Source organism: Erythrolamprus reginae, chromosome Z, assembly GCF_031021105.1.
Source record: "Erythrolamprus reginae isolate rEryReg1 chromosome Z, rEryReg1.hap1, whole genome shotgun sequence".
NCBI classification, from domain to species: Eukaryota; Metazoa; Chordata; class Lepidosauria; order Squamata; family Dipsadidae; genus Erythrolamprus; species Erythrolamprus reginae.
Window position 1 is genome coordinate 149,584,898 of NC_091963.1, and position 17,389 is coordinate 149,602,286.

The 17,389-nt window shown below is 44.2% G+C and overlaps 1 protein-coding gene across 2 annotated transcripts in view; it reads right to left on the reverse strand.

The window, feature by feature from the left end:
- CNTROB (centrobin, centriole duplication and spindle assembly protein) overlaps nt 1-17,389 on the reverse strand; it is a 48,688-nt gene that overhangs the window by 20,486 nt on the left and 10,813 nt on the right. For both annotated transcript variants that reach the window (XM_070726554.1, XM_070726555.1), the window contains exons 5-9: nt 14,924-15,089; nt 13,120-13,236; nt 11,959-12,075; nt 9,844-9,942; nt 7,464-7,667 (exon numbers count right to left, since the gene is read on the reverse strand). In XM_070726554.1, coding sequence (XP_070582655.1) covers nt 7,464-7,667; nt 9,844-9,942; nt 11,959-12,075; nt 13,120-13,236; nt 14,924-15,089 — 703 coding nt within the window. The remainder of the gene's footprint in view (nt 1-7,463; nt 7,668-9,843; nt 9,943-11,958; nt 12,076-13,119; nt 13,237-14,923; nt 15,090-17,389) is intronic.

Genomic DNA, 17,389 nt, shown 5'->3' on the forward strand with positions numbered 1-17,389 from the left:
GGAGGTTTCTCCTCCCACAGCTTCAAGGGATGATGCAGCCTGGAGCAAAGAAGCCAGGGAGGAGGGTGTGTGTGGAGCTAGCTGGGGCGTTGTAGCCTAAATAAAATTCTTTCCCCTGGGAGTCTAGGACATTGTGGGACGTATCCGAGAGGTGGAGACTGACGACAGTTATCCTCTCCCCCCACCCCCCCAAAAAAATAAGACACCTCCTGATAATAAGCCCAATCAGACTTTTGAGTGCATGGCAATAAGGCCACTCCGAGTCTCCGGAGAGGGGCGGCATACAAATCTAATTAATTAATTAATTAATTAATTAATTAAGTGCTTAGTTCACAGTTCAAAAAAATATAAGACAGGAAAGGAAGGAAAGGAGGAAGGAAGGAAGGAAGGAAGGAAGGAAGGAAGGAGATAGATGACTAGGTGGATGGAGATAGATAGATAGATAGATAGATAGATAGATAGATAGATAGATAGATAGATAGATAGATAGATAGATAGATAGGTCATAAATAGAAACAGAAGCACAGAAGATTGACAGCAGAAAAAGACCTCATAGTCCATCTAGTCTGCCCTTGTACTATTTCCTGTATTTTATCTTAGGATGGATCTTTGCGGTGTGACCAGAACAATCTAGAACTGAACACACTCAAAACCGTAGAAATGGTGGTAGACTTTAGGAGAAGCTCTCCCACCCTTCCACCTCTCACAATACTGGACAACATAGTATCAACAGTAGAGGCTCTGTCCTATCTCAAGACCTAAAATGGTCACCTAACATCAACAACGTCATCAAAAAAGCACAACAAAGAATGTTCTTTCTGTGCCAGCTCAGGAAGCTCAAACTGCCCAAGGAGCTGCAGATCCATATACAGTGTTCCCTCGATTTTCGCGGGGGTTACGTTCCAAGACCTCCCGCGAAAGTCGATTTTCCACGAAGTAGCGGTGCGGAAGTTAAAACACCATCTGCGCATGCACACCCTTTTTCCAAGGCCGCGCAAGGGCTTGAAGTTGGGAGCGGGGAGCGACGAAAGTGCGGAGGCCGGCAAAGATTGTTTTGAATGTCGGCTGCCCTCGCCCCCCCAGCGCCTCCGGCCCCCTCGCTGCTACCGCCCGCCCGCCCGATCCACCCCTCTCACCGGCTTTCTTCGGACATGGGTCCTCCTGCGGCAGCACTGGCGGCTACGGCTTCTCATCCTCCTCATTCGGTCGGTAGCCGCTCTGAGCGCTTTGAGAATGCCTGCCTCGCCCCTCTCACAGTCCCTTAGCTGAGAGCACTTTCATCCCAGCTATCAGCGAGGGGGCTGCAGGAGAGGTGGGGGCAGGCGTTCTCACAGAGAGGGAGAGGGAGAAAGAGAGAGAGAGCAAGAGGGGGGAGAGTGGAAGGTAGAGAGAGAGAGAAAAATGATAGAAAAAGGGAGAAAAAAGAGAAATGAGAAAATGATTGAAGCAGAGAATGACAGGAAAGAAAGAGAGAGAGAAGTGACTCTTGGTGATGACGTATGACGTCATCGGGTGGGAAAAACCGTGGTATAGAAAAAAAACTGTGAAGTATTTTTTTAATTAATATTTTTTGAAAAACCGTGGTATAGCGTTTCGCGAAGTTTGAACCCGCGAAAATCGAGGGATCCCTGTAGTTATATAATTTCGTAATGTTTTTCTCATCTGGCCCTGTGAGGATTTTGTCTAAAGGGTTTGGTGTTAGTTCAAAGCCCATTTCTTTCATATCTGTCCTGTATCTGGTACTAATCTACGTATATGTCCACCATTCCATCTTGGAGATTGGAAGATTTAGGGCTTCTCTTGGTCTTGGTATAATATGTCCTTGTAGCTCAGGGTTTTAGTTGGGTCGATTAGATTTGGATATATGCAGGCTTCCATCGTGGATAGCTTGGCTGCATAGATAGAGGTATCACAAGCAGGAAGAGGGAGATCCCGCTATATAGAGCGCTGGTGAGACCCCATTTGGAATGCTGTGTTCAGTTCTGGAGACCTCACCTACAAAAAGATATTGACAAAATTGAAGGGGTCCAAAGACGGGCTACAAGAACGGTGGAAGGTCTTAAGCATAAAACGTATCAGGAAAGACTTCATGGACTCCATCTGTAGAGTCTGGAGGAGAGAAGGAAAAGGGGGGACAGGATCGAAACATTTAAATATGTCAAAGGGTTAAATAAGGTCCAGGAGGGAAGTGTTTTTAATAGGAAAGTGAACACAAGAACAAGGGGACACAATCTGAAGTTAGTTGGGGGAAAGATCAAAAGCAACATGAGAAAATATTATTTTACTGAAAGAGTAGTAGATCCTTGGAACAAAGTTCCAGCAGACGTGGTAGATAAATCCACAGTAACTGAATTTAAACATGCCTGGGATAAACATATATCCATCCTAAGATAAAATACAGAAAATAGTATAAGGGCAGACTAGATGGACCATGAGGTCTTTTTCTGCCATCAGACTTCTATGTTTCTATGTTTCTATAAAGGGTTAAATAAGGTTCAGGAGGGAAGTGTTTTTAATAGGAAAACACAAGAACAAGGGGGCACAATCTGAGGTTAGTTGGGGGAAAGATCAAAAGCAACAGGAGAAAATATTATTTCACTGAAAGAGTAGTAGATCCTTGGAACAAACTTCCAGCAGACATGGTTGGTAAATCCACAGGAACTGAATTTAAACATGCCTGGGATAAACATATATCCATCCTAAGATAAAATACAGAAAATAGTATAAGGGCAGACTAGATGGACCATGAGGTCTTTTTCTGCCGTCAGACTTCTATGTTTCTATGGGGCAAAACTCAATAACCATAAATTTTGGCCTCCCGTATGACTGTAAGTAGACTTCAACTCCCAGAATGCCTCAGCCAGTTCTGATGAGGAATTCTGGGAAATGAAGTCCCACTGCCAAAAGTTGAGAAATACAGCAAGAAAGAATGTTGCTCCCTTTAAAAAAAACCTCTTTTAAAAACTCCCGGTTTAAAGGCACACAGCCTTATTTTCAGCACCTTTATTCCCCCCCCCCCCTTCCTTTGGAAGCTCAAAGGATCAAATCACTGAGGACTAGAAACTTCCCAAGCAGAGCAAAACCTGAAAAGGCAGGTAAGGCACCCACCCACACACCAAAATGTCACTCTCTTTATCCATACTTGCATTAATTATTATTATGCATTAGATTTTTATCCTGTCTTTACTTACAAGTAACTGGTGAATATAGCTGGTCACCTGCTTCTACTTACTCCACGACCCTCTAAGGTGGGTTGAGCTGAGAGACAGGAAGTGTCCCCCAGCCAGCTTTCATGCCAAAAATGGGACCAGAACTCACCATCTCCTGTTGATTGGCCCAAAGTCACTTAGCCAGCTTTCATGGCTAAAATGGGACAAGAACTCACCCTCTCCTGCTGACTGACCCAAAGCCACCTAGCCAGCTTTCTTGGCTAAAGTGGGACTGGACCTCCCAAGTCTCCTGATTTCTAACCTAGTGCCTTTTCCCACCGTACCACACGCTGGACTCTTCACTGGCATTTCAACCTGAATCCTCGGCTTAATGACTAGGGGATTGTTAACCACAACAACACAAGAGCACACAAAAGATTTAAACTTAATATTAACCGCTCCAAACATGACTGCAAAAAAATATGACTTCAGTAACCGAGTTGTCGAAGCATGGAACTCATTACCGGACTCCATAGTGTCATTCCCAAACCCCCAACACTTTACCCTTAGATTATCTACGGTTGACCTCTCCAGACTCCTAAGAGGTCAGTAAGGGGTGAGTGCAAGTGCACTACAGTGCCTTCCGTCCCCTGTCCTATTGCTCTCCTATATCTCCTATTCCTTTCTTCTATTCCTATATCTCTTCTTCTATTCTTTCGTTGATATGTTCTAGAAACATAGAAGACTGATGGCAGAAAAAGACCTCATGGTCCATCTAGTCTGCCCTTATACTATTTCCTGTATTTTATCTTACAATGGATCTATGTTTATCCCAGGCATGTTTAAATTCAGTTACTGTGGATTTACCAACCACGTCTGCTGGAAGTTTGTTCCAAGGATCTACTACTCTTTCAGTAAAATAATATTTTCTCATGTTGCCTTTGTTCTTTCCCCCAACTAACTTCAGATTGTGTCCCCTTGTTCTTGTGTTCACTTTCCTATTAAAAACACTTCCCTCCTGAACCTTATTTAACCCTTTAACATATTTAAATGTTTCGATCATGTCCCCCCTTTTCCTTCTGTCCTCCAGACTATACAGATTGAGTTCATGAAGTCTTTCCTGATACGTTTGATGCTTGAGACCTTCCACCATTCTTGTAGCCCGTCTTTGGACCCGTTCAATTTTGTCAATATCTTTTTGTAGGTGAGGTCTCCACAACTGAACACAGTATTCCAAATGTGGTCTCACCAGCGCTCTATATAAGGGGATCACAATCTCCCTCTTCCTGCTTGTTATACCTCTAGCTATGCAGCCATATTCTATTACTATATCTTTTCTATTATCTCTTAAATATATTTTACTATGAGTATCTCCTCTATAACCTTCATCATGTATTTTACTATGTGTATATACATATATATACCCACTAAAACTCTCATTGTGTATTTGACAAAATAAATAAATAAATAGTTTGGACCAGCCAGCTTCTTTTACCTCCAGTTTGCAAGCTTAGAGCTATTTCAAAGCTGAGAGCTGGGTCAACACCACCAACTTACAGTTTGGGAAGGCCGCCGTTTGTCCACCTTGCAGAGGGGCCCAATGCGTTGCAATTCCTCCCAGACCTGGTGCTCCATTGCAGAGCCAAGCCTTTCCCCGGGAGAGCAGCCCAGGATTGTTGTTGTTTTTTTTTTCAAGGTAGGAGTAGCACGACCATCACCCTGTCAAATTGGGTGGGTGTGGCCCCCTTTCTCCTCCGGGGAGCTAGCTAGCTATTTCCAGCTGCTAGGATGGAGGAAGTCAGGAAATAAAAAAAGGGAAGGAGGAATTTAGAGAGTCTGCAACCAGCTCAGGAAGATTGGGATAACAAGGGCAAGGAAGTGAATGAGAAAGAGTGAGAAAGCTAGGGCAATTACTATAAAAGTGGGGTTAACTTGAAAATATTATTAGGGATAAATGGAGAAGGCTGGAGCCCTAAGGCCTAAATGTATTAGATGTGATTATCAGGAAAAGAAACAGCCAAAAAAGTGTATTACCTAATAGTTTTTTTAAATGCATATAAGAAATAAGAATAAACATTATAGATAATCAAATGAAATTAGTTGTTGGGACAAAACAACAGTGACTCAATTTAGTGAAAATGGATTTTTACACTATATTAATAATAGGCTATATTAAGGACGGGGGAATTATAATTTAATCAAGAAAATTAGCACAAAGAAGCTGTAAAAGAAACTTGTTAATGTTCTACTTGTACTTTTCTAAAGGTGTTTGTTATGTCTATGGGGTTTTTTGTATATGTGTGTGTGTGTGTGTTTTTAAAGGAAAATTTAATAAAGACTATGTTTTAAAAAATAAAAGGAACAAACATTATAAGAATGCAGGAAAAGATGCTAATTTGACGGGCTCAGGCAAGCCATTTCTCTAATTTATTCACCTGTGTCCTGCCTTTATTATCTTTTTAAAAATAATGTCAAGGCCACAAGTCTGTCTGAGGAACCTTCCTCCCCCTGTTTTCCTCACAAAAAAACAACAACCCTGTGAGGTGGATGGGAGCTGAAAGAGGAGGGAAAGGCTCAAGGTCACAGTAAACCTGCCTGGGATAAACATAGATCCATTGTAAGATAAAATACAGGAAATAGTATAAGGGCAGACTAGATGGACCAGGAGGTTTTTTTCTGCCGTCAGTCTTCTAGGTTTCTATGTTTCTGTGTCACTAAGTCAGCTTTCATGGCTAAGGCGGGACTGGAACTCACCATCACCCAAAGTCATCTAGCCAGGATTCAAGGCTAAGGCAGGACTAGAACTCGTGCTCTCCCGATTTCTTAGCCTGGGACCTTAACCACTAGGCAAAACAGGCTATGATAGAAGAGAATATCTGTAGTTGGACTATGAGGTCCTTGGCATTCTCTGAGCTTGGCTGTTTCCTTGCAAACGTTTCGTGACCCAACTAGGTAGCATCATCAGTGCTAGGAGGGAGTGGAGGGAGAGAGGGGAGGAGGAGGGGAGGAGCAGGAGGAGGACTGTGGGGGTTTTGGGCGCTCTCTTGTTTGCTTGCAGATGTCTCATGACCCAGATAGGTAACCTCATCAGTGCTCCAACTGGCCTCATTATTTATTTATTTATTTTATTTATTTATTTATTAGATTTGTATGCCGTCCCTCTCCGAGGACTCGGAGCAGCTCACAACAAGAAACAATACAAATCCAATACTTAAAACAATTTAAACCCCTTAATATAAAAACAATCATACATCTCATGCAGACCAAAAATAAAGTGGAAACACCCCAGGGGAATCAATTTCCCCATGCCTGATGGCAGAGGTGAGTTTTAAGGAATTTGCGAAAGGCAAGGAGGGTGGGGGAAGTTCGAATCTCCGGGGGGGAGTTGGTTCCAGAGGGTCGGGGCCGCCACAGAGAAGGCTCTTCCCCTGGGCCCCGCCACAACAACATTGTTTCGTCGACGGGACCCGGAGAAGGCCGACACTGTGGGACCTAACTGGTCGCTGGGATTCATGCGGCAGAAGGCGGTCCCGGAGATATTCTGCTTCGGTGCCATGAAGGGCTTTATAGGTCATAACCAACACTTTGAATTGTGACCAGAAATTGATCGGCAACCAATGCAGACTGCGGAGTGTTGGTGTAAAATGGGCATACCTATGGAAGCCCATGACTGCTCTCGCAGCTGCATTCTGCACGATCTGGAGTTTCCGAACACTCTTCAAAGGTCGCCCCATGTAGAGAGCGTTACAGTAGTCAAACCTCAAGGTGATGAGGGCATGAGTGACTGAGCAGTGACCCCCAGTCCAGGTAGGGCCGCAACTGGTGCACCAGGCGAACCTGGGCAAACGCCCCCCTCGCCACAGCTGAAAGATGTTTCTCTAATGTGAGCTGTGGATCGAGGAGGATGCCCAAGTTGCGGACCCTCTCTGAGGGGATCAATAGATCCCCCCCCCCAGGGTAATGGATGGACAGATGGGATTGTCCTTGGGAGGCAAAACCCACATCCACTCCATCTTACCAGGGTTGAGTTTGAGTCTGTTGACACCCATCCAGACCCCAACAGCCTCCAGGCACCGGCACATCACTTCCACTGCTTCGCTGACTGGACATTAACTTTAGACCGTTGCTTTTTGCTTCAACGTAAGAGGCGTCGTACTCTGCACTCCCTCCTTCCCGCCAACAAAGATGCAAAGACGGTAACCGACCACTTGGGCCGAGTGGGAATTCAGCTTTTTGCCTTGCGGAGAGAAGCCCTCCAATCCCACCGCCCAGAGTAGGCGGGGCCTGAGAGAACGCGACATCCGCCCTCCTCACCTTCTCCTTCTCGAGGTGCAGCCGGTTCTCCTCCTGATGCTGTTCCAGCTCTTTCTCCCGCTGGGCCCGGCTCCTCTGATGCTCCTCCAGGGCGGCCCGCAGAGCCTCCTGCTGGCGCCGGTCCCGGTCCCACTCGGCTTCCAGGCTCTGCGCTCTGCCACGTTCGGCCTCCAAGCTGCAGATGAGGGTGGTTTTTTCCTTCTCCTGGGGTGGAGGCAGAAGAAAGGGAAATGACAGTGAAAAATGGCAGGTTATTGGAGAGGGGTAGCATACAAATCTAATAAATTATAATCACAATTAAATAATAATAATAATAATAATAATAATAATAATAATAATTATTATTATTATTATTATTATTATTATTATTATCTTTACTCTGTAAAGAAACAGATGAAACAATCGATCACATACTCAGCTGCTGCAAAAAGATTGCACAGACTGACTACAAGCATAGACATGATGCTGTGGCACAGATGATCCACTGGAACTTGTGCCAGAACTACCATTTACCAGTGGCAAAGAACTGGTGGGACCATAAGCCTGAAAAAGTGGTCGAAAATGAGCAAGCAAAACTACTGTGGGACTTCCGACTTCAGACTGACAGAATTCTGAAGCATAACACACCAGACATTCTGAGTGTGGAAAAAAAGAAAGTGTGGATCATCGACATCACAATCCCAGGAGACAGCAGAATTGAGAAGCAGCAGCTAGAGAAATTAGTCAAATACAAAGATCTAAAAACCAAGGTGCAACGACTCTGGCATAAGCCTGTGAAAGTGGTCCCAGTGGTACTTGGCATGCTGGGCGCAGGGCCAAAGGATCTCAGCGGACATTTGAAAACCATCGGAATTGACAAAATCTCCACCTGTCAATTGCAAAAGGCCACTTTACTGGGATCAGCAAACATAATTCTCCACTACATCACACAGTCCTAGGTGCTTGGGAAGCGCCCGACTGGTGATGAAACACGAAATCCAGCATAGTGATCTCGTTTGCTGTGTTGTACTGACATAGTATTAATATTAATAATAATTTATAGGCTGCTCTTTTCCTCGCGGACTCAGGGCAGCTTACAGCAATGAGCTGAAGTGGTGCAGTGGGTAGAGTGTTGTACTGCAGGCCACTAAAGCTGACTGTAGATCTATAGGTCAGCGGTTCAAATCTCATCACCAGCTCGAGGCTGACTCAGCCTTACATCCTTCCAAGGTGGGTCAAATGAGGACCCGGATTGTGGGGGCAATATGCTGGCTCTGCTAAAGAGTGCTATGGCTGACATTTTGTAAGCCGCCCTGAGTCTAAGGAGAAGGGCAGCATTTAAAAATAAATTAAATTAATTTTTTATTTTTTAAAAAAAAGCACAATACAAAATTGAAAATTACCCCAATACATAATAACACTAGTTTTATCCCAATAAACAACAGGTAGTTAAGTCAAGGCTTATTCTTAGCTCCCTGTTTTTAGGCTTAACCAAGAGTTGGAAGGGACCGCGGAGGTCTTCTAGTCCAACCCCCTGCCTTCTCAAACAGGAAACCCTGTCCCATTCCAGACAAGTCAATAGCTCTTCTTAAAAAATCTCCAGTGCTGGAGCATTCCCAACTCCTGGAGGCAAATCATTCCGCCTATTAATAATAATTACCAGTGAATTAACAGTTAATTCCTAATAATAACCTATTATTGATCGGTAGATAAACGGAATAAACCATCCACAGTTGATGTAACCTCTTGGTTTACAACCAGGGTCCCCCAAACACAGCAACTTTTGATGACTCGTGGACTTCCATCCCTCTGTCTCTCCCCCTCTCTCTTTCTTTCTCTGTCCCTCCCTCCCCCTCTTCCCCCTCCTCTGTCCCTGTTTTTTCTCTCTCCCTCCATCCCTCTAATTCTTTCTCTCTCCCCCTCCCTCCCTGTCTCCGTCCCTTTCTTCCTTTCTGTTTCTCCTTTTCTCTCTCTCCCCCCTCTGTGTCCCTCTCTCTTTCTAAATCTCTCTCCACCCTCTCTCCCTCTCTTTCCCACTCCGTTGCTCTTTGTTTCTCTCCCCATCTCTCTCTGCCCCTCTGTTCCTCTCTCTTTCTCTTTCTCTCTCTTCCCCCTTCTCTGTTCCTCTGTCTCTTAAATCTCTCCTTCCATCCCTCCGTCTCTCTCCTCCCTATTTTTTTTCTTTCTGTTTCTCTCTCTCTCTCCCACTCTTTTTCTTTCTCTCTCTGTCTCCCGCTCTGTCCCTCTCTCTGTTTTTCTGTTTCCTTCCATCCCCCCTCTCTCTGTGTCTGTTTATCTTTCTCTTCCTCCCTCTCTCCTTCCCTCTCTTCATCACCCCTCCATCTCTTTCTCTCTCTCTCTCATACATACGCAAGCACGCACGTACAGAAGCAGCTCTTACCAAGGTCTCCTTCTCGCTGCAGTACTGGCTGGCCAATTGCTGTTCCCGGTTGAGGCTGGACAAGGCCTGTTGGAGGCGACCTTCCAGCTTCGACGTTTTCTAAAGGAGAACAAAAGATCCTTCAGGAACAGATCCAACCTGTGAGTCGCCCTCAACTTACAGCCACAATCGAGTCCAACCTCTACGTCGCTAAGCAAGACATTTGTTCATTTGGGTTCCTCATTTTACAACCTTCCTTGCCGCAGCTGTCAGTAAGACGGTCATTAAGTGAATCCAGCTCCCCTCAGGACGACTTTGCTGGTCAGAAAGTTGCAAAAGGGGAAAATTACATGTCCCCCCCCAGGGCTCAGTGACCGTCAAAAATATAATCACAAATTAATAATAATAATAATAATAATAATCCGAGCGTCTGGATTATGATCGCGTGACCCCAAGGGGAGACTGCAAGCGGTCGTAAAGGTGGTGGTGGTGAAATCTGAATCTATTTTTTTTTACCAAGTGCAGCTGTAACTTTGAATAATACTTTAAATAATAATAATAATAATTTATTAGATTTGTATGCCGCCCCTGTCCGTAGACTGGGAGCGGTCACTAAAACAAACAGTTGTAAATCAAGGCCTACCTGGAAATAAAATTTCTAAAAGAGACAGTTGAGCTACTGCGAAGAACAGAAGAGGGGAAGCAGCGATAAATCAACTTACCTTCTACTACCGATTTGGAAATGTGCATTTTGCTCGTGCGAGCACCAGCGTCGTGTGTGCTTTTTTCACCCTCTGCGCAGGCACAGAAGGTTTTGCGCATTGCAGAGGGTTATGTGGGGCATGGGGGAATTAAGACATCTCCCCCAGGCTTTTATATTTTATGTTTGGTATGTATGTGCTGTATGGTTTTTAATTGTTGGGGTTTTATATATCTTTTTATTATTAGATTTGTTCTATTGCTATACTGCTTTTTATTACTGTTGTGAGCCGCCCCAAGTCTTCGGAGAGGGGCGGCATACAAATCTAATAAATTATTATTATTATTATTATTATTATTATTATTATTATTAACATAGAAACATAGAAATATAGAAAACTGACGGCAGAAAAAGACCTCCTGGTCCATCTAGTCTGTCCTTATACTATTTCTTGTATTTTATCTTACAATGGATCTATGTTTATCCCAGGCATGTTTCAATTCAGTTCCTGTGGATTTACCAACCACGTCTGCTGGAAGTTTGTTCCAAGCATCTACTACTCTTTCAGTGAAATAATATTTTCTCACGTTGCTTTTGATCTTTCCCCCAACTAACTTCAGACTGTGCCCCCTTGTTCTTGGGTTCACTTTCCTATTAAAAACACTTCCCTCCTGGACCTTATTTAACCCTTTGACATATTTAAATGTTTCGATCGTGTCCCCCCTTTCCCTTCTGTCCTCCAGACTCTACAGATTGAGTTCATTAAGTCTTTCCTGATATGTTTTATGCTTAAGACCTTCCACCATTCTTATAGCCCGATAATAATAATAATAATAATAATTATTATTATTATTATTATTATTATTATTATTATTATTATTATTATTATTATCATCATCATCATCATCAAAAACAACAAAACAGCGTATCTGGGCAGGTGGGTGGAGCCTTGCGCTGCCGCTGTTACTAGTTCGCTCAGTGAAAGGCTCCCCGCCACCGGCACTCCCTCTTCCAGTGACTGCCGCGAGCGCACGTGCACCCAGTGTGCGCACTGGCGCAAGATTCAGCTTCTCACATGCACAGAAAGCAGAATCTTGTGTGAGGACGCTCAGCATGTGAGATTTTTGTTGATTTCTTTGCTTCTGAGCATGAGCGGAACCAAAGGCGCCAAAAATTGGCAAAATCTCGCACACGCAAGCATCTTGATGTGAGCTTTCACTTCCTGTGCATGTGCAGGAGCCACGTGGACGCGCACACACTTCAGGGATCTGGAGGGGCGTATGCATCTCCATTTTTCCAACCGGGACTGCATACCGGACGGTCCGTGCAGGAGCTCACTATTGCCGAACCACCTGTGGCGGTCCCTGTCGGTACACCTGAAAACGGTGTGAACTGGTAACATTTCACCCCACTGGGCAGGGGATGATGGCACCTACCTCGTTCTGCCTGGCCAACCCCTGATCTGCAGCCTCCTTCTCGGTCTGCAGCCTCCGTAAGGACAGCGTCCACTCGGCTTGCTGCTGGTTCCAGCCTTCAACCACTTTGGCCAAAGTCTTGGAAGGGAAGGAAAAGAAAAGAGAACTGGTTTTAAAAACCAAAAACCCAAGTTTCTCTTTTTCTTAAAGAAAAATTAATTTTATCAGATTTATTTGCATTTTGAAAACAACACTGAAAAACAAACAATGTAATACCCACAACAGGAAAGAAACAAAAATAAAAAGCACAAATCCTCCCACAAATGCTGTCTACAGTGACAGCTAAACTGTAATCCTTTATTTTCATTAATTTCTAAGTTAATCTTGAGTCTGGAAATTCTAGTTGTGTCTCAGGCAGGAAAGACAACTAGGTGACTTTGGGCCGATCTCCAGGAGACTGGGAGTTCTAGTCTTTGCTTTAGGCAAAAAGGCCAACTGGGGTAATTTGAGCCAATCACCACAGGAGGTTGTGAGTTCTAATCCTCCCTTAGGCGTGGAAGCTGGTTAGGTGACTCTGGATAAATCCACAAGAATTGGCGAGTTCTAGTCCCGCTTTAACCGTGGAATCCAGCTGGGTGACTTAAGGTGAATCCCTAGGAGATGGGAAATTCTAGTATTGCCTTAGGCATGAAAACCAAAGGGGTTTGGTTTTGGGGTTTGTGGGATTGCGAAGTAGGAAGTAGAGGAAGAAGGTAAAGTCCTTATTGCTCTCTGAACTGAGTTGTTTTTTTGCGGACCTTTCATAACCCAGCTAGGTAATATCCTCCGTGCTGGTTAACCCCACTTCCTTCCAGCACTGACAAAAAGTCTGCCAAATAAACGAAGAAGGTCAGAGGTCACCCAGGAGGCCACATTCCTCCACCTCCCATCTCATCTCCCCCCCTCTCCTCTATCTCTTCCCCTCCTCCTCCTCCAGCCCTGAAGATGTTACCTAGTTGGGTCACGAAACGTCTAAAAGGAAACAACCCATCTCAGAGAGCTTCCAAGGACTCCCCAATCCACTCAGCAAAACCCCCTGCGGAGACCCAGCCAAGCCCCCTACACACACACAGATACACAAGGAATTGTTCTCCCCTTGTCTCCACCAGCCCCCCCCCCTTCCCTGGCCCAGCCGAGGCTCACCTTATCCAACTGCTCAATCATGCTGTCTTTCCGCTGGTCAGCCGAGATGGCCACCGCCAGCTGTTGCTGCAGTTCCAGGATGCGGTTCTGGAGGATCTGAATGTGGCGCTCACAGTGCTGAGAATAGATTGGGACAGAATAAACAGGGTTGCGGGGGACCCTGGAGGTCCTCTAGTCCAGTGATGGCAAACCTTTGTTTCCTGGGGAGCCGAAAGAGCATGTGCATAGGCTATCACGTATGTGTGAGTGCCCACACCTATAACAAGGAGAGATTCAACCTGGAAATAAGGAAGAACTTCCTGACGGTCAGAACGATCAACCAGTGGAACAACCTACCAGAGGACATTGTGAACTCCAACACTCTGGACATTTTAAAGAGGAAATTGGACTGCCATTTGGCTGGGATGCTATAGGGTTCCTGCTTAGGCAGGGGGTTGGACTTGATGACCCGCATGGTCCCTTCCAACTGTAACAATCAATCAATCAATCAATCAATCAATCAATAAATAAATAAATAAATAAATGAATGAATAATGCCTAGGGAGAATGAAAACAGTTTTTGAGAGGCCCTCTGGAGGCTGGAAACAGCCTGTTTCTCAAGTTCTGGTGGGCCCAGTAGGCTCATGTTTCACTCTCCCCAGGCTCCAAAGGCTTCCCTAGATATGGGGGAGGGTAAAAACGCCCTCCTTAACCTCCCCCCCCCCCCCAGGCTCTCTGGAAGCCAAAAACATCCTCCCAGAGCCTCTGTGTGAGCCAAAAATCATCTGGCTGGCACACACATGCACGCTGGAGCTGAGCTAGGAAAAGGCTCGCATGCCAGCAGATATGGCTCCGCGTGCCAACTGTGGCACCCGTGCCATAGGTTAACCGTCACTGCACTACTTTAACACCCAGTAGAATGGAATGGACTGAACTGGACTAGGATAGGATAGGATACAATAATGGAATAAAGAATAAAACAGAATGGAATGGAGTAGGGGAGGGGAGGGGAGGGTAGAAGAGAACAGAATAGAAAATAGAATAGAAAATAAAATAAAATAAAATAAAATGAGAATGGAATGGAATGGAATAGAATAGCATGTGTACCAGCGTGCCTTCCGCCCCCTGTCCTAATGTTTCTCTCTTACTAGTATCATGTATATAAACATTGTTATATCTTTGTAAACCACCAATAAGTACTAGACTAAATAAACAAACAAACAAACAAACAATCGTTGTTAGCTGCCCCGAGTCTACGGAGAGGGGCGGCATACAAATCCAATTAATAATAATAATAATAATAATAATAATAATAATAATAATAATAATAAAAAAATAGAATAGAATAGAGTTGGAAGGGATCTTGGCAGTCATCTAATCCCCTGCACAATAGAATAGAATAGAAAACAGAATAAAATAGAAAATAGAATGGAATGGAATAATAGAAGGGTGGAAAACAGTCCGAGGTCATTCTTTTTCCTGGGAGGTTTAATTTTGGTCGCTAAATGAACTTAACATATATATATTGTTTTGTATTGCATATTGTGAGCCGCTCCAGGTCCTCAGAGAGTGGCGGTATACAAGTCTAATAAATAATAATAATAATTAACAACCACACAGGACTTCACTGAATAGCAGGAAAAACGGCGTACAAATTGAGCAGAACTCCCTTTCCAAGCCACGCCCACCAACTGAGCCACGCCCACAGAAACGATAAGGGGGGAAATTCACATTCCACCCTTGCAAGGTGGTCTATGGCCTGGCTTACCCACAATCCTTTGCAACACCCACCACAAACGGCCGGTCCCACTGAAGTCCAACTCACTTTCCGCCGGGCCAGTTCTTTCTCCAAAGCGTCTTTGAGCAAGCGGGGATCCAGTTGGGCAGCCTGGTCGTGGAAATGACCCAGGCGCAGGCTGGTGTAGCGGGGGAAGAGATCCTCAAAGCTGGCCAGAGATCCCGGGGGGGAGACTTCGTGCAGAGGACGGGCGCTAAACGGAGCCAAGAGAAGCAAATTTAGCAAGGAGAAAAAGCACAGACAAGAAGGAAGTTGCAAAGCGTGGTTGTCGTTATCACTTAGTGACTGATTTGCCAGTGGTTGTTAAGCGAGGACTGTCTGTAACTATGCTGGAACAGATTCTCTTAGCGTCAAGAGAATCAGGGAGGCATCGCCAAATACAGATAGTCCTCAACAATAGCTTGTTTAGTGACCAAAAGTTACAACAACATTAAAAAAGGACTGTTTTTCACACTTATGACTGTTGTAGCATCTCCAGGGTAATGTGCTTTACATTTGTGCAGCTGGTTCATAGAAACATAGAAGATTGACGGCAGAAAAAGACCTCCTGGTCCATCTAGTCTGCCCTTATACTATTTTTTGTATTTTATCTTAGGATGGATCTATGTTTATCCCAGGCATGTTTAAATTCAGTTTCTGTGTACATTTATCTACCACGTCTGCTGGAAGTTTGTTCCAAGCATCTACTACTCTTTCAGTAAAATAATATTTTCTCTTGTTGCTTCTGATCTTTCCCCCAACTAACCTCAGATTGTGTCCCCTTGTTCTTGGGTTCACTTTCCTATTAAAAACACTTCCCTCCTGGACCTTATTTAACCCTTGAACATATTTAAATGTTTCGATCATGTCCCCCCTTTTCCTTCTGTCCTCCAGACTCTACAGATTGAGTTCATGAAGTCTTTCCTGATACGTTTTATGCTTCAGACCTTCCACCATTCTTGTAACCCGTCTTTGGACCCGTTCCATTTGATCAATATCTTTTTGTAGGTGAGGTCTCCAGAACTGGACACAGTATTCTAAATGTGGTCTCACCAGCGCTCTATATAGCGGGATCATAATCTCACTCTTCCTGCTTGTTATACCTCTAGCTATGCAGCCAAGCATCCTACTTGCTTTCCCTACCGCCTGACTTTCCGTTTCCTGACTCTTCATATTTACAACGGTTGCAGTGTCCTGAGGTCACGTGATCCCTTCGTGTGACCTGCTGACAATGGGAAAACCAGATTCATTTAACGACGGTGGGACTAATTGAACAACTGCAGTGATTCACTTAACAGCTGTGGCCAGAAAGGTGGTAAAATGGGGCAAAACTCACCTAACAGAATTCTCACTAAGCAACTTAAGTACATTTCCGGCTCCATTATGGTAATAATAATAATAATAATAATAATAATAATAATAATTATTATTATTATTATTATTATTATTATTATTATTATTATTATTATTAATTAGATTTGTATGCCGTCCCTCTCCGAAGACTCCGAAGAAGTTGACGGCAACCTATATTTTATTTATTTGTTTGTTTGTTTGTTTTGTCCAATACACAATAATACACAATGAGGGTTATAGAGGATATAATCAGGTAGAATGTATTAAAGGGGGAATAGAGGAGAAAATAAAGGAGTGAAATATAACTGTGAGAGAGTAGCAGGAAAAGATAAAGGGATAGAAGAGAAGATATAGGAGATATAGGAGAGACAATAGGACAGGGGACGATAGGCACTCTAGTGCACTTATGTACGCCCCTTACTGACCTCTTAGGAGTTTGGTGAGGTCAACCGTGGATAGTCTAAGGGTAAAGTGTTGGGGATTAGGGGATGATACTACCAGTATTGCTGCTCTGGGCTTTTAAAAAGAGTTCATCACATTTTAGGAAATAGTTCCTACCTATTTGTCGGAAGGTTATAAATTTAAATGCCAACTGGGTGGGGCCGCAGAGAAAGGCCTTCTCTGTGGCGGCTCCAGCTCTCTGGAACCAGCTGCCCCTGGCGATCTATACCCTCCCCACCCTACTGGCCTTCCGCAAAGACTTGGCTTTTCTGGCATGCCTGGCCATTGACCGAATGAGAGACCATCTAGATCTGGCCATGAGAGATACTGAGCGATATGTATGGCTTTTACTGGGGTTTGGTAATTATTTTTTAAATTGTTAGATAGATAGATAGATAGATAGATAGATAGATAGATAGATAGATAGATAGATAGATAGATAGATAGATAGATAGATAGATAGATAGATAGATAGATAGATAGATAGAGAGGCAGGCAGGCAGGCAGGCAGGCAGGCAGGCAGGCAGGCAGGCAGGCAGGCAGGCAGGCAGGCAGATAATGGATTTGGAATTTATTTACTGATTTATTTTGGCATATTCGTGTAGTGTGTATTGGAGGGGGTGACCCAGAGAGCTACATGCAACTTTCAATGTAATGTATGTAATGTATGTACAGTCAAAGTGACAATAATGTTATTACAGTATTCTATATTCTATTCTC